The 27,581-nt window shown below is 37.5% G+C and overlaps 3 protein-coding genes across 8 annotated transcripts in view; 1 reads left to right on the forward strand and 2 right to left on the reverse strand.

Annotated features, from left to right (window-relative positions):
- The window catches only part of LOC111505448 (uncharacterized), a 39,041-nt gene extending 37,599 nt beyond the window's left edge, over window positions 1-1,442 (forward strand). For all 3 annotated transcript variants that reach the window (XM_074182509.1, XM_074182511.1, XM_074182510.1), the window contains exon 6: window positions 1,106-1,442. In XM_074182509.1, coding sequence (XP_074038610.1) covers window positions 1,106-1,436 — 331 coding nt within the window. In that variant the 3' untranslated portion in view covers window positions 1,437-1,442. The remainder of the gene's footprint in view (window positions 1-1,105) is intronic.
- Window positions 1,443-1,506: 64 nt separating this feature from the next.
- Argl (Argininosuccinate lyase) overlaps window positions 1,507-27,581 on the reverse strand; it is a 35,177-nt gene continuing 9,102 nt past the window's right edge. For all 4 annotated transcript variants that reach the window (XM_074182513.1, XM_023160252.2, XM_074182512.1 and 1 more), the window contains 5 exons: window positions 18,726-18,958; window positions 17,083-17,276; window positions 14,886-15,085; window positions 7,665-7,996; window positions 1,507-1,718 (listed from right to left, as the gene is read on the reverse strand). In XM_074182513.1, the coding sequence (XP_074038614.1) occupies window positions 1,562-1,718; window positions 7,665-7,996; window positions 14,886-15,085; window positions 17,083-17,276; window positions 18,726-18,958 (1,116 nt within the window). In that variant the 3' untranslated portion in view covers window positions 1,507-1,561. The remainder of the gene's footprint in view (window positions 1,719-7,664; window positions 7,997-14,885; window positions 15,086-17,082; window positions 17,277-18,725; window positions 18,959-27,581) is intronic.
- On the reverse strand, window positions 4,859-7,640 carry LOC141485589 (uncharacterized). Its single transcript, XM_074182515.1, has 2 exons — window positions 6,707-7,640; window positions 4,859-5,626 (listed from the first exon to the last, which is right to left on the reverse strand). The coding sequence occupies exons 1-2, from the start codon at window positions 6,974-6,976 to the stop codon at window positions 5,240-5,242; spliced, it is 657 nt and encodes a 218-aa protein (XP_074038616.1). The 5' UTR covers window positions 6,977-7,640; the 3' UTR covers window positions 4,859-5,239.

Below are 27,581 nucleotides of genomic sequence, written 5' to 3' on the forward strand. Positions count from 1 at the left end.
TTATATGAGGATTAGGCAGTGTTTGTCCCTACCGAACTACTAGCGCTGCTAGTGAGTGATTTTTCGTACTTCAGGAAAAAGGTTCGTTGAATCTACTCATGTCATCGATGACAGGACGTAATGACATTCATTCGCTTATTGGAATCTCAGCCATAGGAATTTTGTTTGAATTTAAAGAGGTATATTTTTAGGAGAGAACAATTTTTGGGAAAGGTTTTGGCTTTCTACTTCTCCATCTTTATACAAAAAATATTTTGAATCTCACAAAAAAATATCTCCACAAAAAATGTGTAAATGGTGCAAAGAAATAACTTTCAGACACAAACTGAACGAGTCTGAACCGTAGAAACAGAATAGTTCACAAAAGAGACACCCATCTGGGGGCACTTTGATGTTGAGGAGTCAAGATTCTATGTTGGAGATATATAATATCATTTTCAGAGGCGAATTAAAATAATTCAAAAGTTATCCGATACACGTATTATTTAATTGCTGTTGAAAAATCATCACGATATCACCTCGGTAAATGATTGGACCAACATTCAAACTAAACTAACTTCATTTGTCCATGTTCATGTTCACTAAAAACTTCGAAATTTTTATGTTATGTTGATAATAATCAACTTTAGATTGTCATTTGTCAATAAATTTAATTCACCTGTTCTTTGCTGGGTGCCTCGTCTGTGATGTATTCCGTGATAGTGAACTATAAAAACTTACTATCATTTCATTTTGACGTTATACATGCGCTGCAGATGAGTAAACTATAAAAATACACTGAAGATATTTCTAAAATAAAACTGATTGGAAACATATCAACTCATCACCCATGAGTTGTAACTCATTATGATTTACCTAATTCTCTTAAATATAAAAAAAATTAATACATTCAGAAGTAAAATTATTTACTAAATTAAAGTTGAACATCATCAAATGCATTTTTCATTTTGATGCAAACATTCTTCCCTATTTTATCAACCTTTGTTGTTTCTTGGGAATTATAATTATAAAGTAATACGATTTCCGGGTTGAACATGCCTCATGACGTATCGGCAAAGAAATTGAACTGAAAATTGATTATATTCAACTATATTGAAATTTTCAGGCTTATGGCACAGGTTCAGGCAGACAAAATTTTTGAAATAACAACAGCTTATACGGAGCGAATGAACCAACTTCAGAATCAACTGGATTCAAAAGACAAACTCGGCCATCAGTGGAGAAACGAAACGAAAATAATCATAGAAAAACTGGAAAAAGTAGTTGGGGATTTGAAAGCTGAAGTTCGCAAACTGAAAAAAGATAACTTGAAACTTAAAGAAGAATTGGATAAGTATAAGAACAAATTTGAGCAATATAGAAGCTTTCTTCAGATTATTTCACAAGATGTAAATAAGATCAGTTACAAGGCATTCAATAAAGACCAACCGGGATGATCTTTATATTTTCATTTCTTACGCCACAAGATCCTGCAGAAATATATTTGGGAACTAAAGAAAATCGAAATGTTCGAAACCAATTTAATTTCACAAAAATCTAAGTATATTGAAAAATCAAAATATCATTTGGAATCCAGTGCAACGTCCTCTTGTAGAAATATTTGTAATTTTTCAATTTGCTTCTCAACACTGGACTTTGCTGTCCCTCCGGTGGCTTGATACTGTTCAATACTATTTTCGTAATTCCAAACTTTTTCAATATCGTGTTCAAAATGTTCACTGCAATAAAACAACAATATTCAATGTCTGTGACAACAAGAATTTCGTGTTCAGAAAGTTCATCCTGAGAATTTTGTATATAATCAAATTAATTATGATTTGTTCTTCTTGCCGTTAGAAGGTAAGCAAGAATGTTTGTTGAACACCAATAGTAATAGTAAAACTGGTACTCTATTTATTTAAAGCTCTTTTTTCAAACTTCTTGAAAAATACACCTCGATACTAACCCCAGAATTATAAAACAAAAAGTAAGATATTCCAAAAATTATCCCAATATTGTTGTAGTGTTTGAAAAATGTGTTTCATCTGCTCTATTTATTCTTTACAATTAAATCAAACTTGACGTTCTGTGAATTGACTTTGTGAAAGGACCTGCACATTTACGGCTAGAATCGGTTAAACTCGTTAACTCTTTTAGCTATTGAAAGGAATTCAGGTGCACATATTTGATAAGAATTACAACAGTAATGCATAATTCGTCGCTGAGAGGGTGCTAACAACTTTTTTTTCAAATACAAAAGCAGTCTTGTGATAACTCGTTTGACAAGTATTTTAATTCTCTAACCAAAACTCCAATGTTGGAAATTGAATTAACCATTCTCTTTTTGTGAATCTGCAAACAAACCGTAAATATCATCGTTCAAAATAATTATCATGCACCTCAATGAGGAAAATAGAGTCCGTTTACAATTTTTTTTCTACATTATGTAGTAATATCGTTGCAAGCGCCTCTTTTTCTTCTGAAATGAAGTGCGACTGTGTTGAAAATTGTCAAGCCGAGTTTTCAACTAAAATTAGATTTTGGGTACCAGTTCATTATTACGGCTGGTTTGAAAGTGGCTAAATGACAAGTATCCAAACCAGTCGAAAATTCAAGGTGCAAGATGCTCACGTTAATGACCGCAGCAACCTTTCAATATGAGGGCATCTGTAAGGTACACCTGACAATTGATAATACATCAGCCGTCAAGCCATGTGAATGGCTTCTTCGCTTTTTGCTTTTTTGTTTGAGTACAATATTTGCTGACCTGCTCAGAGGGAGTTTAATTCCTGTCCTGATACAGATTTAGCTTCTGCTGGTTGTTGAGAATATGGTGCATGGCAGATCCATAAAATTTCCTGCTCTTGTGGAGGCGATAATTTACTTCCCGGCAGCACCACCTAGCCTCCTAGTTTATTAAACAGCAGTGGATATCTGAGAACCCACTCGGTAGTTTCAGGGTCAGATTCATTGACTTAGTCCTACAAGGACATTTTTCATTTTTATGGTGATCTCCTACCACATAGTATAGGCTACATTCATCAATTTATTGAAAGTATACGAAGTCATGTTCCAAATTAAACCTTGTTTTAATAACTCTTTATCTAATATTGTATTCAAGTGTGAACATATCAATGTAATGTTGCACCTCTTAATGGGTGCAGAAGAATGATTTTGTAACAAGATTCTTATGTAAAAAAAACAAAATATTAGACAAATCTTGAATCTACACTGTAAAAAAAGTATAAGAGTATGTATTTGAATGAAATCTTCATGTTTCGATGCCGACGTTTCGACACCACCCGTTCGCCCCTGACGATTCCACGCCGTCTATTTCGACTCCAGGTAATATTCAATGCCTATTTTAACAATGCTACAATTTTTGACCAACCGATCTTCATGATTGGTTGATGGATTGACCTCGATAGTTAGTTGCGTCTTTGATAACTTTTTTTAAACGTAATTTCGCGACGGTATCTGACTATCTCTTGAAAAGTGGAAAACAGCCTATATTCTATCGAAACAGGGCAACCAAACATTTAGCCATGATGACTATATCTTTTGTTTTGATATAGTACTGATCAGAAAAACAATATTGGATTTGTGTACTCATGGAACTGGCGGAATAATTTTGAATAATGTATATACTGTTGCTTCCAAATTGGTTAAATGTCCTCTACCGCCCAATGAAACTCAGAGAAAACAGGCGGATATGCAAGCTGAATAGAATGCGACTGAGTTTGGACGCATCAGATAAAAAAGGTTTGAATAGATGGAACCTTTTGTTTCCCACATCATACTTCCCAAATAAATAAACAAAAATTTATAAAGCGATAATCCAAGCAATTGAAGAAAGTTTACCTAGGATTTGTTCCCGATTCATTATAAACAGATTTTGTACAATTTGTTTTTGATTATTACAGAATTGTCTTCCGGATGTGAAATTTTGTATTGCCAATATCATTTGAACACAAAATATGACAAAAAATGATATGAATTCCGTTAAATAGGTAATTGTAATAATGAAGCAAACTTCTCAATTCATTGAAACATAACCAAATCACGAATAGGTGAATCTGTCCCCTTTTTTGCACTTTTTGCGGGTATTGATCGAGTTATATTGTTAAGGTCGGTCCAGACGCTACATTTTGCACAACGTTTTATTTGCGCAGTTTAAAGATGGAATGAAAACGTTGCAATTGTTGGAGCGTCCACATGGTGCGGAGTTATCTGTGGATTTCGCTCAATTTGTTATTTTATTGTTATTTTATAAACTGGGGACAGTACTGTCCGCGAAGTTATCTCCGTATCTCCGTTGAAAAATCATCATTTGTTCTCAGCCTCCACGCTTTTTCTTCCTCAACTCAGGCTATTTTGCTTCATTTGTAGTATTTTTTATAATCAGTGATAATCATGGAGGAGGTACTACTCTGGTCAATTTTGGCATGCTGTCTTGTGATAAATGGAAGATTGAAACGTCTCAGAAGTACCAGGCGTTCAAAGTGGACGCGGAAGTGGCTTCTAAAAAGGCAGCACTCTTCCCATATTACATTACTGCGTGAATTACGTGATGAACCTAATGATTGGAGGAACTACGTGAGAATGGATATAGAAACGTATACCTATTTATTGGAATTAGTAACACCGCATATCATCAAAGAAAATACTTGTATGAGAACAGCAATATCACCACATGAAAGGCTGACAGCAACTTTAAGATTTTTGGCAACTGGCAGAAGTTACGAAGACCTAGAATTCACAACAATAATATCGAAACAATCCTTAAGTGAAATCATTCCTGAAACATGCAAAGCTATCTTCAAGGTGCTGAAGAATGAATACTTGAAGGTAAGTAATAATGCTATTACTTATATTATATTTATAATAACCTTAAAAACATCAGTGTTTCACAATACTTAGGGTAAGCAGAATGAAAATGCAGGCATGTGTCTCAGTTTGGTTAATATGTTGACAAGAATTTTGCAGCAGAAGAGGGGGCAAGGACTTGATGTGTGTGTGTCTGTAGATCTTCTTCACCGTTCTGTGGGATGATGCGTGAAACTGCCGGAATTTGGCTAATTGTTTCATACTCATGAGTGCGTGTAAGTTGTTCTGGGACATAGTTATGTGGCATAGGCTGCGACTGCTGCGAGAAGGAGTGGTATGGTCCAACTTGTGAAGACAGAGTATGTGGCATTCTCAATTGTTGGGGCATATTCTGTTGACGCCAATTCCGCCCATTCATTAAACCAAAATCATCTTATCGCTGGCTAGTCATATCAACAAGTTGAAAATTTCTTGTTAGTGTACCCAACTCCACTTCGAATAAAACATCAGAAATTAGTTTCTGGGCGATTGCGTTTTGTGAACTAGGGACATCTCTGAGTTTATTACCAACATGTTTTCCAAACACGTGGAAAGCATCCTCTGCCTGTAGCGACTCCAGTTTCTTTCCTACCAATTTCATAACGTCACTTGTGTCGTCATCATTTGGAACTGCCTTTCTCTTACGAGTTGAAGAGTGTGATCTTGAAGTATTTCGGGACAATGTTGCATTGGAACAAGAAGTTGATGCTTCGGAAAGAGGAGTAGCAGGCGCTTCAGCGGATAGAGCGTCAGCTGAACTCGTATGCACATCTCCTTCCATCTGAAAATATTGAACAATTATCGATCTTCATAATTTTCATTATTTTTAAAATAATGGTCGAATAAATTAGAAAGGCTGGAGAGCAAATTGTAGGATGCATAGTCTTGTATTATGAAAATAACACGTTGGGGGCTAGATACCTTTGCCTGTGGGGAAGTGACGTGGTGGAAGGTTTTGCTGCTCACGATTTTTCTTTCTGTTTCAGTTTCCAAAGACTGAAGAGGAGTGGCTGGAAGCTGAGTTTGAACGACTGTGGCAGTTCCCTCATTGTTTAGGGTCAATTGACGGAAAACATATTAGGATTGTGCCACCTAAAGGAAGTGGGTCCTATTATTTCAATTACAAAAAAAACCCACAGTGTTGTTCTTATGGCAATAGCCAATGCCAATTGCGAATTTTTGTATTGTGATATAGGCACAAATGGTAGGATCTCAGATGGAGGGGTCATAAATAACACTACATTTTATGAAAAGCTCGTTGACAACGAGTTGAGCATTCCAAAATACCGGTGCATTGGAAGTTCAAACAGAGTTTTAGGATACGTTTTTGTTGGTGATGAAGCTTTTGCTATGAGTCGAGAACTTCTTGAACCTTATCGACGAGAAGCATCAACAAGGGAGCGAAGAATTTTCAATTACCGCCTATCTAGGGCGAGGCGTGTTGTTGAAAACACATTCGGAATTTTGGCTTCAAGATTTCGTATTTTCCAAACAAGTATTAATTTGAAGCTGGACAACGTCGATACTGTAGTTCTTGCGTGTTGCGCTTTACACAACTGTTTGCGCAGAAGATCACCCCAAAACTACACACCTCCTGAAAGTATGAATCGGGAAAATATTTCTGAATGTACTATTGAATTATGTGAAAGATGTGACCTACAATTATTACACGACCTACAGCGTGGAAGAAGAGGCCAGATTTTCAATAATGCTATCACAGTCAGAGAACAATTCAAAGAGTACTTCAATAATGAGGGTTCTGTTCGTTGGCAACATAATTTCATAACTTTAAACAATTAATGGTGTCATGTATGTAAATAAATTAATAAAACGATTCTATAAAGGAAATTTTTTTTCTTACCTGTTCTGATGGTTCATCAACTTCTGACTCGTCATTTTCAATCATGGTATTCCTAGATTTCCTTGGTGTCTCCTGATCATTTAGGAAGTGTAACAAATCAAAATACCACAGAGCTGGCTTGTAGATTTCGTCTTCTCCAGCCCCAGATCGATTCGATTTATTGCATTTTGCTACTTCTTTACGGTAAACACTTCTCAACGAATTAATTTTTTTAACAACTGTTTCTCTGTTTGCAGTAGAATCAATTTCTTTAAATTTTTCGACTAACATTTCATACGCCTGCGCCTTCTTATCCCTGTCACTATACTACTTGGATTTGATACGCCAAAGGCATGGAAAACTTTCATATAATGCAATAAATTCTGTGAGAAACTCCCGAGAACATTGCCTCAGGTCAGCCATTGTCGCTCACAAACAAACTATTGTCACTCACAAACAACGAAACTGGTGAACAAAACAAGTCGGAAAAAGGAGCGTCCGTCTACATGCACCGACTTGTCCGCGCAGTTCCAGGATATCTATGCTCCGAAGCTCAGTTATCGCTACCACTATACGCTCTTCGCGCCCGTTTCAAAACTGCACAGATTTCCAGTCCACACGTAACGGTTCATCTGCAATGTGTTGAACTGTGCAGACAACACGTTTTACAAAACGGAGCGTCTGGACCGGCCTTTATATTCGCAAAGTTCAGGTAAATTGTAATAAAAAAAATGTGACTCGATCAGAACGATATGTTACTTGAATTGAAAGGTTATTTTTTTATTATTTAGGAGTGATTAATTTTTGTATCGAGATGGAGTAGTAGAAAGCCATAAACTTTCTTTCCCGATATTTTACTCTTTTAAATTGCAATTAAAAAGAGATTTAGAGTGTCTCCCATTATTGCCCATCCTAAACATGAAATTCAACATTGTTCAAGAAAAATTCCACACAGCTAAGCAAATATTAAGGTATTTACCTAATCAGTTTCAATTCTCCTAACGTCAAATCACTGAGGTTGACCTTTTTCTTCTCTGATTCGGAAACCACCTGGCCTGCTAGATGATGAGCTTCTCTGAAAGGAACACCTTTTCTCACCAAATAATACGCAACATCGGTTGCCAACATTTCCAAACTCAGAGCTAATCGACATTTATCTTCATTAACCTTCAATGTTTCAACGGTACCTATAGCTACATCCAGTAGGGATTTCAATTTATCGAATGCCTTAAACATGGCTTCCTTATCACTTTGCAGATCTTTGTTGTAAGTTGACGGTAAACTTTTGAGAACCAAAACAAAGGAGCAACACTGAAAAAAAATATGGTGAGATGAGAAAACATTCTCCGTTTTGGATTAGCTAAATAGATGTATGGATAGTTATTTAAACAGATAAAACACCCAGTTACAGAAAATATTCAATGAACAAGTACAATAGTATCAATTTTCTAGTTCTCCACACTAGTGGAGAAAATAGCACAATTGACCAGATTGAATTGAAATCCTGACACACAATAACAACTTTTTCATGATATCTACAGATATATGTGGTTCAACCATTTATCCGTAAATAATCAAAAATTATAAGATAAAGATACATTTTAATGATTATTCTGTTTATTGATACCAAGTTTTGCTTGCGGAAAATTGATTATATAACTTTTTCTATGACTATTGGGAAAAAACGTCAATTGCATGAATATTTCTTGTTAGGTAAGTAGGTAAAATGATCCATAACTCACTTCTTGGATAAGCAAATTCATAACTTCATTATCGTTAGGAGAAACACTGTTTGACTTTCACTTATCCATCTTGATATAAACAAAATTGTGGAAACTCCAAAGGAAGGAAGAGAGAAATTAAGTTCAAAGTAATCTCTTCAAAAAGATATTAGTGCCATAGGCGTATTGCATTCAAATCTCTCAACGAATTGAATAAATGAATATACAAAATTATTTTTGAAAAATATCATTCATAACAAACAAAATAACAAATCAACTACGACAAATGTGAAAATATGTCCACTAGTAACCAAGAAATTCTCCAACAAATAAGTATATAGTTGAAGGGGATTAAAAAAACATTGTTTCTTTAAGGCGGTATAAATATAGATTCCATTGAATTATACCGTCAACAAACACACTGCACCCATTAATAGGACCGACTTGGCTTTTTCCATAGGAAGAAAATATTACATTATTTTCTATTGGAAGTTTAAAGGGCATGGCAGAGGCACAGTAGAATAACACAACAAGTAGGCTCTCTTACCATCCGCCCGAGTTGCCGGGCACCTTCAACCGCTCTTAGGATGATATTCTCATCCAACGCGTGCAGTGCTGTAGTATCGAAGGATTCGACGGTACCACGGGCATCGAATAAGTTATAATAAACGGTCGGAAATTGATATTGTGTTTAGTTTATTCGCTGTTGTTATTATTGTAAGTGATTAGAAAATGGGAGATGTAAAAAAGACATTATTAAAGAGATCAGTAGATGTGTTCTGCTTCAATGATTGCAAAAACAAGGCGTACAATTGTGGTGAGAAATTTCATAGATTCCCGAAAGATCCCGAAAGGTAAGTAGTACCTGATAAGTTGTTCAATCTGCAGCATGCTGCAGATCTGATTTTCTTAACAAATTAGAAACAATGTACAAAAGTAGTTATCGTTTACGTGGCAGTCATTTTGAAAATGTAGACATAAGAAAAAACTTCTACGACAAAATGCTGAACCAACGATATTTATCGGGACATCAAAGTGAATTACTGATATAGGTATGATAATGCCATTTATAATGATTATGTTTTACCATTTTCAATTTTAGAAACCTCTGGGACAAACGACACGCCATTATTATATTTGGTCATCCCTTCTACTTCAACGTCATTCCCAAAATCTAGTACATTGCAAAGAACCTCTGAGAAAGACGACGTACCATTAATAGATTAAGCAAATCTCTTTTACCCCAACCTCGTCTCCCAAGTCTAGTACTTATGTTCAGACACCTGCGATTTTATCAAGCCATACACCTAAGAAGGAAAGACTGAGAAAAGACGTTACAAAAGGAAAACGTTGCTTTAAAAAGGCAAAACGAAAAACCGTGCAAAGAAAATGACGGAAACTTGCAAGAACTGATCATTAAGGCTTGCTCATCAAGAGAGACCGCAGATTTTTCTCAATTTACAATTATGCTTAAGTCAAAATGTCCCCAAAGGTAGAAGATATAGTTTGCATTTAAATGCAAATGTTTATCAATATATTTTTCCGGGCCTAATGTAAAAATCATTGTTTTAATTAAACTCTAAGAAAATTATTTAATGGATTTAGTGGATGGGATCTAATAACATCCAATTGAAAAAAATCTTGAATGTTTTTCTCGATAATCAATTTTTTTATGTAAATGACCAACAATGTTTGATATACCTCTTCTTATTAAAGCTTCGAGAAATATGCTAATGAAATATAATTTTATATTATGGCATAAAACTATTACAAAGGATTACATAATTAAATATTATACTGAAGAAAAAAGTATTTAATTCTTGGGGCTTCAAAACTAACAGATTCTCATGTCTTTCCCACTAACTTCGAGAAAATGAAATGTCCATTTGCAACCCAGTTATTCAGTGCCACCGTTTCGACAGCCTTAAAAATGTATGTTGAATATGAAGCCTAAGGAAAAAAATATGGACAAACTTTTCGACATATTTAACTCTTCTCGATGCACAAGCTCAAAAAAATCAATCTCGCATTCAAAGGTGAGAAAATCACTTTTTTGAAAGAGTTTTTGAATATATTTGACAATCTCAATCTCAATAAAGTGAAATTTGTAAATGTTTTTGAAATTCCACACACAAAATCTTCTATAATATATCCTTAAATGAAAAACTATACAACATGGAAGCTAGTGAAGCGTCCGAAACTGTCAGCATTAAATATAAATGGCAAAACAATTGTTATGAATTATTATAATTCTTTAAGAATACAATATCCACCCAAAATAAAAAGTTAGGAGTAAGTGCAAAAATGCGCGAGTCTGATCGGTGTCAGTAGATCGACAATTTTTAGAATTCTTAAGGAACTCAAGGCTTTTTGAAGCCGAAAGTATCCACTGGCAGAAAGTGTTTGGTTATCGACGAAGAAGTCAAGAATTCTATCACTCCTAATAGGACAGAGATTGTAGAATGAAGAAACTATTTAAGAGAAATAAAGAAAGCCAGAACACTGGGTAAATACATTTTTTGTTTGGATGAAACATGGGTCGAAGAGAGTCATACCGTCTCGAACGTTTCGCAAGACCAGAACATCAAAACTGGAAGACGAACCTTCATCGAAGGTTGGTCCATTGGTTTAAAAATTTCACTTGGAAAATGTCGTCATCTGATCATAACTCACATAGGCAGCACCTCGGTAGTAATGGATAATGCAAGTTACCAGAGTAGACGATTCGAGAATCTGCCGACATCGTGTTGGAGGAAGGCATATATTACTGAGTGGTTACAAATAAAACCTATTCCTTTCGAGTCAACCATGTTGAAAGCGGAGCCCCTCAACTTGGCCAAACTTCATAAGTCAAAATTCGTCAGGTATATCACCGATGAGATGGCGAAGACCGAAGGAATGTCGGTTCTTCGGTTGCCGCCTTATCACTATAAATTGAATCCAGTAGAATTGGTTTGGGCTCAAGTTGAAGAATTCATCGCAAGGAATAACAAGAACTTCAAACTGTGTTGAGTGAATAAACGCCTGTACAGTGCTCTGGAAACAGTCGACCAAGAAGCTTAGGAAAAATGTATCCACAAAACAATTATAATCGAAATAGAGATGTATGACCTGGATGATCGCATAGACTCATTATCAGAAAAAATAATTCCTGATGTCATCAATCCTAATGAAACTGATTCATTCAGTGAAGAATCACTCAACGAATAATATTCTGATTATTTTATAGATCTGTTGAAGGTAGCAATCCTAAATAAAAAACTATTTCAAATATAAATTGTCCTTCTCAAAATAAAATATTCAAACAAGATCAGTTTTCACGATATTTCAATTATCTTTGCATCATACAGAATATATCATTGGAAATGTATATTAACATCCCCAGTCCGACGCTTATTAATACCGTCTTTAACGCAATATGAGAAAAAGTGTCGGCCACCTCTTTTGAAGTTGTTTGTTGCAAGTCACTATTTTAATGGCTCGTTAGCGACGTCCTCAAGGGGCATAGCGAGTAGAAATATTTCAGTGACTTTGTGGATGAATTGCAGAGCCACTTGCTTGAGACGACTATGTTGCTTTCTTTGATGTACCGACATGTTTGTATTCTTAAAATTCTTTCACTCTCAGACTATACTATAGAATGTACTATAGATTATTCATAGGTTAAAGTAACTTTCAGATACCAACTGTCGTATTTCAATTATTTCCATTTGTAAATGAACCTTGAAAATTTACCCAATTCAGAACGTCAAACTCAATCATTGAACTGACAGCTCCTCCTGAAATATATAGTTTCTATCAAAAAAAAATATATATAGGGTCATTGTGGCAATAGTGCGTCAGAAGGGCACAGTGAGTCAACGCCATATTGGACAGAAAGGGTAAAGCAATAGTTGCGTCTTTTTCACAGTAGATTCGCGTTGGGCTATAAGCCTTACCACTCCAGTCAGTGCGCCGCTCACAAGTGTAGTGTACGTTACAGAAAACAATTTGTGATTCGAGAGTGAAAAAGTTTTAAAAAAATGTAAGATATATTTTTTATTTATTCCGTATCTATTAATCTTATCCTTTGTCCTATATATCCTCTGTCCTATATACCACCAGAAATTCATAATGTGATGAAGGAACAGATATTTTTCAAAAGATCATCACTTGATAACAAGGCAATTAAAATTTGAATAGTTTTATGTCACAACTTATATACATGATTATAGTATTGGAGAACGCGAACTGAAAGTCTGTGTATCAATTAGAGGTGGAATTCACCGTGGGTTTGAAAGTTTTCCAGTAAGTAGTTTGTGAAGATATAAAATAGTATTAGTCATTATAGAAAATTATCACATGGGGTTTCACAGGGATCAGTATTGGGACCTTTATTATTTTTTATGTATATTAATTATATTTCATTGTTGAAATTAAAAGGTTCAATTAAGCTATTTGCAGACGATACTACCATCATTTATTGTGTATCTAACTTTGATTCTATAAAAGATGAAGTAATTCATAATTTGAATGAAACTTATTTCTGCTTCCAAATTAATATTGAATTTTTCAAAATCATTCTATACTATCGTGTTAGCGGAACGCGTCTAGAAATGAAAAGGTTTGTGAAAATTGTTCAATTTTTATCATGAATAGTGTTATTAATTTTCATCTTGAAAAACTTCGAAAAAAAAATTCACTGATTATCGGTATTCTTTAAAGAATAAGATATCATATTGATTATAAATATTTGGAGAACATATATTATAGTTCCATGTATATTACATTAAAATATTTGATTTCCATTTATGTATCTGCAGATACCAATCATTAAAAAAAAACAGAGTACATCTATCAAAAATTTCAAATAAAAAAAAATGTATTGAATTTGGATTGACTTTATCAATTTGCATTTGTTCCATCATTCACCTCCCCATTCGAAATGACATTTCATGCATAATTCAGACCACAAACGGAATAGGGAAACGTTGCACCTTGTATAATGATGTAATAATTTATGTTTGTTTGAAGGTGGTTGGCAATGTTTCATTGATTCGGACTTCCATTTTCTAATATGATATGAATTGATTTGAAATCCCCGAAAGAATCTATAGAAAATTGAAAAGATTAGCTGAAAAATAACAATTATATTAAGCAAAAGAAACCGAAATTACAATGAAATAAAATACAAGCAACAACCAAAAAATCAAATAATTCAAATGTTAACACGGGATGAAAATCAAGAACTAATTAATGAAATGAAAATTAAAAACTAAAAAGTTCCAAACCAAGTTACTTCACGACGTTTCGATTGTTAGTATCCACAATCATCTTCGGGTATTTTATTTCATTGTAATTTCGGTTTCTTTTGCTTAATATGATTGTTACTTTTCAGCAAAGCTTTTCATTTGTCTACAGATTCTTTCAGGGATTTCGAATCAATTTGTATCATATTAGACAATGGAAATCCGAACTAATGGAATGTAATAATTTATAATAAGCTGCCACCCAAGCTCAATAACATGAAATTTGCTCTAAAATTCAAAGTACTTTCGAAAAAATATTTATTAAATGAATAGTATTTTCACATTTGGCAATTCATTATTGAACATGTTTATATATTTTCATACACATTTTGAGTTTGGATTTCCCTATTATAAACAGTCAATGTTTCTTGGGAAAGTTGAAATAAGGTTAAAATTGTTTGAAGGTGGATAATAACAATCGAAACGTCGTGAAGAAACTTGGCTTGGAATCTCTCAATTTATAATTTTTAATTTTCATGTCTTGTCAATAATGTTTCAATTTCCATCTCGTGTTAATAGTAATGGTAATTACAGTTTTTTTTTGCTTAATATAATTATTATTTTTCAGCTATTCTTTTTAATTTCATACAGATTCTTTCAAGGATTTCAAATCAATTTATATTATATCAAACAATGGAAGTCCGATTTAATGGAATGCAAGTTTAAAATTGACAAGATCTCACTACCAACGTGAGGGACGCTCTTCACTGTCTCCCCTTCTCGGCAGGGTCGTGAGGATGACTGTTTAAGAATTCCCCCTCTCGACTCCCTAGGAGTGCATACAGTTGGGATATACATGATTTGTGAATAAAGACTTTTGATTTTGGTAATTGCATTCTGAGATCAGGATTTTCAATCCCACTGAAACGATATTTGTTTAATTTTTTTCAGCCACTCATTTGAAATTGAATCATATAATAAAAGTAAGAAATATTTTTCAATAAATGTTTCAGGTTGCTTTCTGTTACGAAACGGGATATTCTTCATAAATAAAACTTATTTTGAAATACTCCTGATATAAGTTATAAAAAGAACAGTATTCCACTCGTCAAAAATTGTCAAATAGGTACTCGTCCATATGATTTACGACAAACTTTATTCTCACGAGAAATGAACACATTTATTGCTCGTTGAAATAATATACTATTTTAGCCATAATTTCCGCATTTTTTCTCATCAACGACTACTTACTTCACCAAACAAACTTCCTCCTATTCCCCTTATCAATTCTAAACTATCTGGATTCCTTTTTTGAGGCATCAGACTACTCCCAGTCGAATATGCATCTGAGAGATTAATGAAACCAAATTCTTTTGAACTGAATAAAATCAGATCTTCTGCAAGCCTGCTGAGATGGATCCCCACCATGGACGCCCAAAATAAAAATTCCGCTGAAAACGAAAACCTCATTCATATGACAGATTATGAAATGTCTCTCAAAAACAGCTGACTTTGAGAGAGAACAATACTTAGTAAGTTGGTATGACGAAGATATAATTTATGATATCGATGGAAAATGTATCCAAGGATCCCCGACTACGGACTTTTGAAAAGGCAAACTTCAAGATATGTTCATCTTGCATCAATGGTGTTTGACTTTACTTAGGATTATTGATAAGTCAATGAAAATAATATTTGAAGAGTATAGAATCAATAACGGCATGAAAATAGTTATAGAAATAAAATATTATGCTCATAACGGAAATAACAAATTGAAGTCGATTCAAGGTACAAAGGGTTGAAATGAGGTGAATGTCTGGGATAGTGAATGGTTTTTCTCAAAATTGAAACTATACCCTCTATGAAATGAAATTGAGCTCAAAAGTTTTCAATAACCATTTTCCGAGAGATATTGGAAAACCTGTTTTTTCTGCTCTCTTATAACAATCTTCAATTTTCAACATTATTTGGTAGTAACCCACTTTTTGTATTATAAATATGCTGCAATTTTTTGAATCTTGATATTCACTGAAACATTTTATTTTGTTATTAAACTTAAAAACAAACAATCTTCTTCAACATAAAATTCCCGAGTGCTGAAATAGCATTTTATTTTATTTATTTATGAGTCCGGTAGGTGATTAAAAGTCTATTCTGCAGTTTTCCAATATTTTTGATTTATTCATTTATTAAAGTTGGTAGAAACATTTATTTCACAAACAAAAGGACTTACATTTTCAATAGGTTTCAATAAATATAAGGTTCAATAAAATGAAAATTACCGATTTTAGTTGAGCAAAATATACAGAAAATAATAATCAGGAGTATGTTCCATGGTTTTCCAACATTTTTCATTCACTAAAGTTGGTAGAAAAAATGATTTCACAAGTAAAAATGTCTAAACTATAAATACATATATAGGTTATGAAATAAAAATTAGTAATTCTACGTAAGCTAAGTAGTATAAAAATAGTAATTTCGGTCTATTCCATAATGATATTCTTCATTCACTAGGGTTGGTTTAAGAGAAGTTGGATATATATGGCCGTGGATGTTTTTCCCCAATAAATTTTAGAGACGGCGGCAAACAGTATGTATTTTTTGGTTGGCTATAACTTTGAATTTGGGCAGTTACTTTCGTAATAATTATATGTCGTTATTATTATTATCTTAGTTTATGTCAATATGGCAAAAAATAGTGTACATAAGTTGCACAAGTTCTACAAATTTCAGTGACATTTCTAATTATCATTTTTGAGTGAGAACTGGTCTAATGTCGAACACATTACGGTATCGATATACCGACCACAAATGAGTAAAGGGTAAGTTGATTTAATGGACAGAATAAAATAAACAGTACTTGTCAGAAAATCATTTTTGGATTGACTGTTTGAAATTTTTGATATTTGAAAAAATTATCATTTGAAATTTTTGAAAAACTTGAAATGCAATGTCATATTATCAAAAGAAGTGATTGCAAATCGTTGTTATACAGAATACGTATTTTCTGAGTATCAAATGGGCAGGTTTCAAATCGATTAGGTTAGAAAACAATTATTCCCAACAATGTAGATAATTCATAAAATATTTTTTATATCATTAATTCTCAACCTAATATTATTTTTTTGAAATTGAATATATGCTTTCTGAACTCCAATTCAACAAGAAATACTTTTAATCATATCTCCTGTACATAAAAAATTTCTATTTTCGTTAATCGTGAAATGCTGTTTCTTCATATCGATAAAATTTTCTTAAAAAATTAATGAATCATATCATGAAATCCGATAAAATCTGTCGCCAGCCTACGAACGACAACTCTCGAAAGTCAAAACTAGCGCGAGCTAAGGATTAACGAGATATTACTTTTTACCGTGCGATTCCTAGCATATAACACCAGTTTTATGATCAACTTGTCAGATTTTCGTGAATAATTTACAATACATACCAATGAAATCCCTGTCACTAACAGCTTGCATACTGTTTGGGGTAATTTCTTCAAATTTCAAAGAGTTGGCTAAGCTGATACGATCAATACTGAATGGGTTTCCTGCTAAAGCACCACTTCCTAATGGCATAACACTTGTTGCCTTTCGAAAGGTTCCCAATTTGTCATTGTCGTTCTTCAAACTCCAAGCGTGACTGAAATCGAGATATACAAATATATTTTTTTGTTTCAAATTCTGCAGAAATCAACCTTTATATTAATGGAATCAATCACATTTTCGAATCAAAATTTCAAGTGATATTCATCGATGACATTACATTATTAGCAAAAACTAAAAAAGTACTGAGTCGTAAGCAAAATATCTAAAATGGCGAAGATATTTGGATTGAAAATCAACCAGGAAAAGACAAAGTACATGGCGATGAGAGATTCAACACAGAATGGTACCTTCAGAAATTTGGGTGCAAAAAAAAAACCGGGTCGAAAAAGTCAAAGAATTTACATATTTATAGAATGATAAGAACATTATAATAAAAGTGGAAATGTGAGTCGAAAAAAGCCAGGGAAATATTTTATTAAGTCACTAATTAGGGCAATAGCGATATATACAAGTGAGGCGTGGGTGCTGAACAAAAGTAAAGAAGAAAAATTGGAAAGGTGTGAAAGGAAAACATTACGAATAATATAGGTATGGTTACTTACATGGCTAATGAAAATTTGGAAGATTTTTATAAAGCCATAGAGTCAGATGGATAGGACATGTTTATAGATTGAAATATAACAATTATATAATGATACTGAATGGAAAAGCAATTGGAAAAAACAGAAAGGGCAGGCTGTTAAAGAATTGCTGGAAACGGTACCAAATAATTTGAAAAGAATGAACGTCGAGAACTGGAGAGACAAGATAGTCGATAGAAGAGTTGGAGAGGAGCAGTAAGCGAAGCCAAAGAGAAACTTGAAAGATATTCATGCACAAGGACTACAAGTCCTGTTCAGCAAATATACTACTCGTACTTTGTTCAAAATTAGTAAGAGGTTTAAATAATCCTCATTCTCACCAAATCTTTCACGCCATCAGTGAAAAATTGAAAGTGTTTAGGATCAACATAGGTTATTTCCTGATGTCGCCAAATTGGTTAGTGAAATCGGGAATAATATCACAGATATGATGTGTGTGACAATTATTCACCTACACCAGTAGTTTCGATTTTGATTTTTAATGCTACTAAGAGTTTAGTTCAATATCTGCAATTCTGAATATTACTAAACCATTATTTCAACACCTCGACACGTATTTCAATCACCAAATGATCATCTGCTTTTGTTTATCCGTTAACCAGATGTCGCATCCCTACGAACGACAACCCTTCCTGAGGAAATTCAAACTTTTGCTTCATGTTTGGTGTTGGGAAAAAACTCCAGATCAAAAGTTTGATCTTCCTCTTCAAGATGATCACTTGGTGATCCAAACACATGTCGAGGTATTAAAATAAAGGTTTGGTGTTGGGAAAAAACTCAAATAATATTCATTACTACACCAAAGGTTCCAAACAGTGCATCACAAATCTGCACTTGTGGCCTTTGATCGAAAAATAAGAAACTATTTGCGAGTAGGAAAGATCAGATCTGTCAGAACTTACCTCAACAGAAAGTGACTCCATCTGACAGGTTGGGCTCTCTGTAGATGAGTATACCCAGGCATAATAATATCAATTTCTTGGGAAGCCCTGAAGACCATTTTCCTAATCAAATGCCTGATACCTTCATCCAATAATTTCGTATTTGATAATAACCATAATTTCATATCTGTAGCTACCTGGTCATTTCTACTCCTGCCTACGTGAAGCTTTGTAGCAGGTTCTCCGATGATTTCCTTCAAATTAAAACATTTATACATTTCAGGTTCACGTACATTACCTACTTCGAGTACATTTGGCTGTATTCTCCACATTTGAAGACATAATAAATGTACTATCGACTAAATGGTGAAATCGTGCAATATTCACCACATAATCGAGATTTCATTTTTCCTTGATGTGTTGCAAATATTGTAGTATACCCAACTGAAAAATTGGTTCAAAGTGCTGACAAGAAAAAAATTGAATAAATATCAACAAACCACATGCGAATGGTAACTTCTGAAGGAACTATCGATAGTTACATAGTGGTTAACTAACGTTGCTAATTCATGTTTCAGCAAGATACTGCGAATCTAGCATGCTTACCGGAAGCCCCAAAAACTCATATTTTTAAGATACACCGTCCTCGGAATAATCACCAACCGCCATCCACCATGGCGTTTAAACGTGATCATACTGACCCAGCGTCTTCCAAAAGAAATGCACATGTTCGACGCAGACAATGTATATTTCTGTGGATCTCTCAAACCTAGATATGTTGCGATTATGAACGGAATTGTCCTAATGTTCCTTTTCCAACTAGACATGGCAGTAACCTAGTCTAAAAGTTAAAAAGGTTTCTTTCTGAACAACCATCAGTATCAAACTGTTCATTTCGTCTTCGTCTATTACGGATGAACTTCTCAGTTTTATTTTTTCAACCTACAGTCAGATTTCAATACCAAAATAATCAGTTCGAAAGAAAAGAAAAAAGAAAGAAAAATAATTCGTTTTCATTTTCTTTTTTAGGATTTTAGGGCTCCGTAATGGAAATTATGGAGGAAAAACTAGAACTCCTAGAGACGGAAAACTATAGGCTGCGCCAGCAAAAGGACGAGCTGACAAGCCTAATAAAACAGCTGGATGAAAGGCTGAACTATGTTGAAGAAAAATGAGTCCAAAGAACACGGACAAACACAGGACCATCTAGGGCGCAATCTGGCACAAGGGCTGAAGGAGTCGAAAAGCCAAAACAGCCTGAGAAAAACGAGAAAAGAGATGAAATGCGCCAAACCAAGCGGCCACCTGACCCGGACAGCACAACAAACACCGACTCGGAGGAAGACGGGTTTGAATTAGTTGAAAGAGCTAGGCCAAATAGAAAAACAAGAAGCCGTATAGCGCAGGAGAAAGCCGCGAAAGCGGCAAGTCATGATGAAAAATCAAGCGAGGACATGAACACGCTACAGGAAACGGGCGCCATTAAACAAATAGTGCCAACTGTAGAAACTGAAACACCGACCAACATTCCAGAGAGGCCAACCACTAAGAAGTGGAACCAACCCCAAAAGAAAAAGAAGCGGTACCAACCACAGAACCAGGAAAGCCGCCACCAATAGTCTTACACGATACCAAGAAATAGAACGAGGTATCAAAAGATCTCGAAGCAAAGAAATCGGTTACAACAAAGCCAAACTAACGAGAGACGGGATATATTTACATACAAATGATGAGGCGGAATGGCGTAAAGCCACCAGATATCTGGAAGACAAAAAATTGGACTTCCATCAATAGAGAGATACCTTTACACGCGGTCATCCGCGGAATTCCAGAGAATGAGGAGGCGGAAGACATTGGAAACGACCTGACGAAAGAACGTTTCACGGTGCTTGAAGGTCACTGTATGATATCAAGGCGAAACAGGAAGGTGCTACCACTATTCCTGGTGAAAGTGCCAAAAAAAGAAGTGAAGATATTCGCACTGAGAACGTGCGTAAACCTAATAGAGCGGGTGCAGCCGCAAAGAACAAATAAGTGACTAGTGTCCCAATGTCACAGGTGTCAATTCTTTGGACACTCGCAAAGATGCTGCCATTCAAAGGCACATTGCGTGAAGTGCGGTGAAAACCACGAAAGCAGAGACTGCAAGAAGACAACAGATACGCCAGCGAAGTGCGCGAACTGCTTGGAAGCGCACCCGGCAAGTTATAGAGGTTGTAAAATGTTCCCGAAGCCGAGGACAACAACATGCAACTGGCCCAGAGAAGCCGAAAGACAGAGGCCTAAACAGCAGCCGTCGGCCAAAAAGACGACCCTACAAAAAAAGTAATCAGACAGCGGCAACGAACTAATCAGAGTTCTGAGTAAGCTAACGACGGAACAGCAATAGATCGCGCAAGCGGTCTTTGCTGCACTAATTCAAGCACCCGGAAGACAGTAATGCCTGCAGGAATCCCGGAACAACTGAAAATAGGATCGTGGAATATAAACGGTTCCACAGACAGGCAAAACGAGCTACTGGAGCTGCCATCGCGTCTAGACATAGACGTCATGGAACTGCAGGAGACAAGGTTGAGAAGCGAAAAGAGCTACAGAATCCCAGGATACAACGTATATAGGACAGACAGGCCAGGGAGGCGCCGCGCCGGGGGGGGGGGGGGGGGGGGGGGGGGGGGGGGGGGGCGCTACTAGTAAAGAATATCGTCGGTATACCTGCCTCCGCAAAGTATAAGATTAGAAAGAACCGACATAGCAGAAATTTTTCCAGACCACCACCCAACAGTTGCCATCGGCGACTTCAACGCAAAGTCGCGAGACTGGAACTGTAGTTATGGAAATAAGAGAGGCAAAGATCTAGTCAGAATTCTAGACAAATTTGAGGACATCGTGGTAGTAGCACCGAACACACCAACGCACTACCCACGAGAAGACCAAGTCCCTGACATTCTTGACATCGCACTAGTGCAGAACATCGATACTACGGAGATGGAAGTACTAGACGAAGGTTCGTTAGACCACAACCCCATCCTGTTTACAATAGGAAGAGGTGAAGTGGAAGCAGACAACCCAACAAAGCGAGTCATCGACTGGATGAGATTCCAGCGCGCCATACACTATGCGATGGGTGAGATACCACGCATCGAAACAAGAACAGATCTCGAGAGCGCCACACACCAGCTGCAATAGGCGATCATTCAAAAGATGGACAGAAGCGCACGAGAAGTCCCAGTCCTGCCCCTTAACTTCCAAGAGCATCTTCCACCAGAAACGGTGGAATTCATCAGAATAAGAAGCAATTACCCGTCTGGAAGAACTGAACACTGAAGACCAGTCTGCATGGAAAATGCAGAAACAACTCAGGAATGGACCTCGACAGACATGCCCACCAATACACAGCGAGTAAGGAATCGTATACACTGAAGAGGAGAAGGCGGAAGCATTCGCGGACAACTTCGAAAGGCAGAGCAGAGAGAACAGCGTCCCGTTCACGGATGAGGTAGACGAAATCGAGAGACAGGTGGAAAGAACGGTAGGAAGAATAAGACAAATAACGGACAATGCGCAACCCCTGGCCCCGACATCTCCCAAAGAAGTGAAAGACATCCTTAGACGGCTATCCACTCGAAAATCACCAGGCCCGTATCGAATAACAAACCGGGAACTGAAAGTCCTACCACGCAAGGGTTTGGCAGCCATAACCAACATCAGAAATGCTATACTCAGACTGCAGCACTTCCCGTACCCGTTCAAAGAGGCAACGGTAAACCACATCCCGAAGCCAAGAAGAACCACCTGTTCCCAGATAAGCATAGGCTAATTAGCTTACTGCCTTCCATAAGCAAAGTGGCGGAGCAGGTCATCTTGAAGAGACTCGAAGATCAAACCAGAGAGCTAGGAATCCTCCCGGATGAACAATTTGGTTTTAGATCAGAACACTCGACAGAGCTACAAGTCCTGAAGGTAGTAGACTTTGCGACCGAAGGCTTCCACCTCGGCAAAGGACACAACACCGGAACTATCTTCTTTGACGTCTCCAAGACGTTCAACAGAGTATGGCATGACGGACTACTAGCCAAGATGAGCGATTTTGGATACACAAAACCAATGGTAAGATTAATTCAGTCTTTTTAAGCTGACAGGTGATACCGTTACAGAGAAGGAGACGAATTATCATCAATTTGACTACTGGAAACAGGGGTCCCGCAAGGAGCAGTCCTTTCACCACACCTATCCGTATACACAGCGGGCGTGCCCAAGCCAGAGAACAACTTTAATAAGTTGGCGCTCTACGCGGACGACACGGCCTTCTAGCGAGATCTACGAGCCAAGCGCATGTCACGAGATACTTGCAGCAAAAGGCAGACAGATTAGAGGAGTGGGTCATCCTGTGGAAGATCAGTATAAACCCTGACACGAGTCAGGCGATACTATTCACTCGCAGGCTTGTACAACCGGAAGACAACGTCACCTTCAACGGACAAGAGATTCCATGGACCAACAAAGCGACATACCAGTGGGCCAGGCAGTGCCTGGGGCACTGCCAGAAAGCGTGTTCGATAGAATCAGATTACACAACAACCCAGCTCTACGCGATCTACACGATGCGTTAAATATGGATGACCCCAGATTCCGAGAAAGGGACAAACATCGAAGGCCGACCAAACATAATCAACGACCACCCCCGCGAGTCGCCGTCAGGCGACTCAGGTAAGCATGAACTAATCAGATAAACTCTCTTTCGCAAAACAACATAAATGGCGTCTTTGTGAAGGATGATGTCATCGCCTTCAGTCACTCACTTGAAGAATATTGAAATGATGGAGAACGGAAATGAGTATTTACAAAAGAAAAGTGGAAACTGAAGTTCTTACATAAAGACGGAGAGAGAATTTATTACCCAGAAAACTACCAAAAGGCGTTTTTAGCATCAAATATGATTAGGCTTCAAGAAGATTATCTAATGGAGAAGATTTCAAATCGCAAATAGAAATTTACGGTTGAGAACGCCTATTTCTAACTGGATATTCATAAATTTTTCAAAAAGACATCTGCTTTCACTCTTCATAAATTTACGGGATAAAAGGTGAATATCATTAGATGTCGATAGAAAATACAAAAGTTATTGCAGTTATTGAGGTATTAATAGCTGATTCTGTTAAACTAATAATTTTTTTCAAATTACAGGTTTCGCAGTTGTACGACTGATATATCAATTATGTATTCACACCAGTTCGTGAAGTATCTGGAATATTTTTCACGAATAAATATCAAATATTTTCATCTTATTTATAGAAGATACTTTTCTTGGAAATCACAATAAATAAACAACCAACAGTGCATTCGTAAATGATATCAGTTGACTGATGTCGTTAATAGGTACTGTAACGAATTAAAGAATCAACTGTCTTAAACAAATTTATTTTTAACAATATTCCACTATCACAACTAATGTATATTCAACACTCAACAACTAACGCTTAATTTATCTTAACTGTTCGAATTCTATATACAAACGCACGATTCGCTTTCTGAATACAGACTGCCGCTCTGGACTAAAAGCGGCCTTTTTATATCGGCAACGATCGCTCCAGATCTCTCTAGGGGTTTCGGCACTCATCTATACCTTTCGCGGTGGTTCGCGATGAGTAATGCGTTTGCTGGCTGAGATATCAGTCAGGGCCGGCTTCAGATTCGTTACATTGCCCCCTTCTTAAAGACGTTTCGCCCCGAAATGTTATCCTTGGCGTGTGTCGATACCTACTCGGTCGTGGAAGATGGTTACCGCACACCAAAATCTTGATGCCGCTGGATCTGAAGATCGTTTCCAACATGCTTCTCACAATTCTCCAGTCCAGCCTGTCGAGCCCAGAGGATAATTTCGGGATTGCCAAGTCCACGAGATTCTGGTCGAGCATCGTGTCGTTTAGTCTAGTAAGACTCCTCCAGACATCTCCATAGGACGGTTTGTCCCGAGAATGCTTTTTGGTCACCAAGTAGAAAATGTTTCTCTTACCCTTCTTCAACTGTAGCACTTCTCCAACTTCAGGATTCTGTTCTCGTAATGTTTGGAGCTGACCGAATTTCTTGTTGAATACCACAGGGATACCCTTGGACATTTGAAGATCCTCTGCCACGCAGTGAGCTTGTGCGTAATCAACTGGAACCTTGAAAAAGTCTCGTGGATCTTCTCGAGTTACCCAATGTCCGTTCGAGATTAAGGACATGAATTGCAGGAACGTCATTCCATCCTCTGGTGGTCTGAGGGCGCAAACTTGGTCGTGATTTCCAGCATAAGGAGCCAATCTATCAAAATGGACGACCCTAGGTTTTCCTCGAGGTGACTTATGGATTCGGTAGACGAGGTCATTAATCTTTTTCATGATTTTGTACGGACCCTCCCACGAGTTCCGCAACTTCGGTGATAAACCACGGCGTCGCTTAGGATTGTTCAGCCAAACTAGGTCACCGGATTAGAATCCTCCAGCATTCGCCTTGATGTTATAGGCCTTCTTCATCCTATCACTGGCACTCCGGATGTTCAGACGGACTCGTTCATGGATGTCGTCCATTCTCTGCCGAAGCTTACTGACATAGTCTTCCCCTGCAGTGTCTTGTTTTGGCGGCGTCCCAAATTTCAGATCGCAAGGAAGCCGCAGCTCTCGTCCCATTATAATACCGGCAGGGGTTTGGCCGGTTGACTCGTGCGCTGCCGAACGATAAGCTAGCAGGAACAGGTGGAGGTATTGGTCCCAGTCTCATCGATGGTCAGAGACTGCTTTGGACAAGTGGCGGTTTATGATCTCATTCATTCGTTCCACCATTCCATCGGACTGTGGATGTAGGGCTGTGATTCTGGTCTTTCGAATGTCCAACAGTTTACATATTTCTTGAAACAAGTTGGACTAGAAATTTCTGCCCTGGTCCGAATGCAGCTCCAATTGGACACCGAATCGACATATCCATTTCTTTACCAGGAAGTCAGCGACGGTAAAGGCTTCCTGGTTGGGCAGGGCATAGGCTTCTGCCCACTTGCTGAAGTAGTCCATGGCTACTAGGATGTATTTGTTCCCATGGTCGGACTCTGAGAACGGGCCGGCGACGTCGATGGCAATTCTCTTAAAAGGACTACCCACGTTATACTGGCGCATTTGAGCTTTCGATCGTATCCGAGGTCCGGGTACTGGAAGCGCATACAGCACACTTTCTGCACCAGTAATTTTCGTCGGCTTGGCAATTAACCCAGTAAAACCGTTGTCTTACTTTCTGGATGGTCTTAGTTACTCCCAGATATCCTCCAGTGACCTTATCATGGATTTCTTCGAGCACCTCCCGTCGTCTGCTCCTGAGTACCACTGTCTGGCGCCTTTCTTCTTCACCGTCTTCAGACTCCATCACCCGCCTCAGAACCCCGTTTTCCAAGGTAAGGAAGTTCCATTGGGCCCAGTAGGACTTTACCGCTGGCGAATAATCTGCTACCTCCTGCCACGATGGTCTTCGATTACTTTTCTTCCATCCAATGACTAAACCAAGATCTGGATCTTTCTCTTGGTCTTCCTTGATCCTATTGTCCTCCCAGTTGTCATCTACATCTGTAGTTCTACAAATAGTTGCTTCCTTCTCTTCTGCTCGTCGGCAATGTGTGCAGTCATCGGAGCATGGTCTCCGTGACAGGGCATCTGCGTTTTTATGACTAGTCCCAGCTCGATGTTATATTCGAAGTCAAATTCTTGTAGTCTCTCAATCCAACGCGCTACTTGGCCCTCGGGAGTTTTGAACTGCAGAAGACATTTGAGAGCTGCATGTTCCGTTCTCAACAGAAATCTTATTCCATACACGTATTTGTAGAAATGCTCTACACCTTTGACAACGGCCAACAGCTCTCGCCTGGTGACACAATAATTGCGCTCTGATTTACTAAGCGTTTTGCTGAAGTAGCCAATAACTTTCTCCTGTCCATCCTGGATCTGAGAAAGGACTGCTTCAAGTCCCACGTTGCTGGCGTCCGTATCTAAAATGAACTTTCCGTCCGGTAGGGGATATCTCAAAACAGGAGCGTTGATCAAAGCTCTTCTCAACTTCTTGAATGAGTCTTGGCATTCCTCAGACCACTGGAACTGGATCTGCCCTTCTATGAGTCGGGTCAATGGTTTGGCGATGTTGGCAAACCCCAGCACATACGGCGGTAGTAGGTGCATAAACCAAGGAAGCTCCGAAGCTGATGTATTCCATTTCAATTGGTGATCCAATTCAATTGGTGTTGGGCAGCACTGCTCCCCTGTTGCAGTGCGTAGCTTCCAGCTTGACGGTTCAATTCTTGCCGGTGTTTTGGCAAAGGTTGGCCCAAGAATGATTCTCGTCGCACCTGTATCTAGCAGCATGGTGCAAGGGTCGTTGTTGGAGAACGGCAACATATGCGTTTTTTATGGGGGCTTGCTGGGTACAGGTCGACGATTGCCCCTTCTCATCTAGTTTTCCTAATTTGCTGTCGATTCTTTGAAAGCTAGACATTTGCTACGCACATGTCCAATTTTCCCATAGTTCCAGCACCTTATATTTTTCCTCTCAGGCAACACTTCTTTCATTACTTTTCTGATGGTGGCCGCAATATCCACTGGCACTTGTTCATCTTCCTCGATAGCTCGAACTTTTCTCTGGCTCTCGCAAAATTATTTTGCAGCCTCAAACTCCAGAGCGCTTGCCAGTGCATCCACGAGATGTTTGGGATGAGCTAGCGTCAAGGCCTGCCTCGTTACTTGGTCGCGAAGTCCATCCAAGAATGACTGAACTGTTAACCGCTCCATTACATTTTCGGGTGTAGCAGGATATGCCAGACGGACCAATCGAGCTATGTCGGCTTCAATCTCCTGTAGGGATTCT

Source organism: Leptinotarsa decemlineata, unplaced genomic scaffold (genome assembly GCF_025532065.1).
Source record: "Leptinotarsa decemlineata unplaced genomic scaffold, Ldec_3_MD MMD2_tig00026328_RagTag_RagTag, whole genome shotgun sequence".
NCBI lineage: Eukaryota > Metazoa > Arthropoda > Insecta > Coleoptera > Chrysomelidae > Leptinotarsa > Leptinotarsa decemlineata.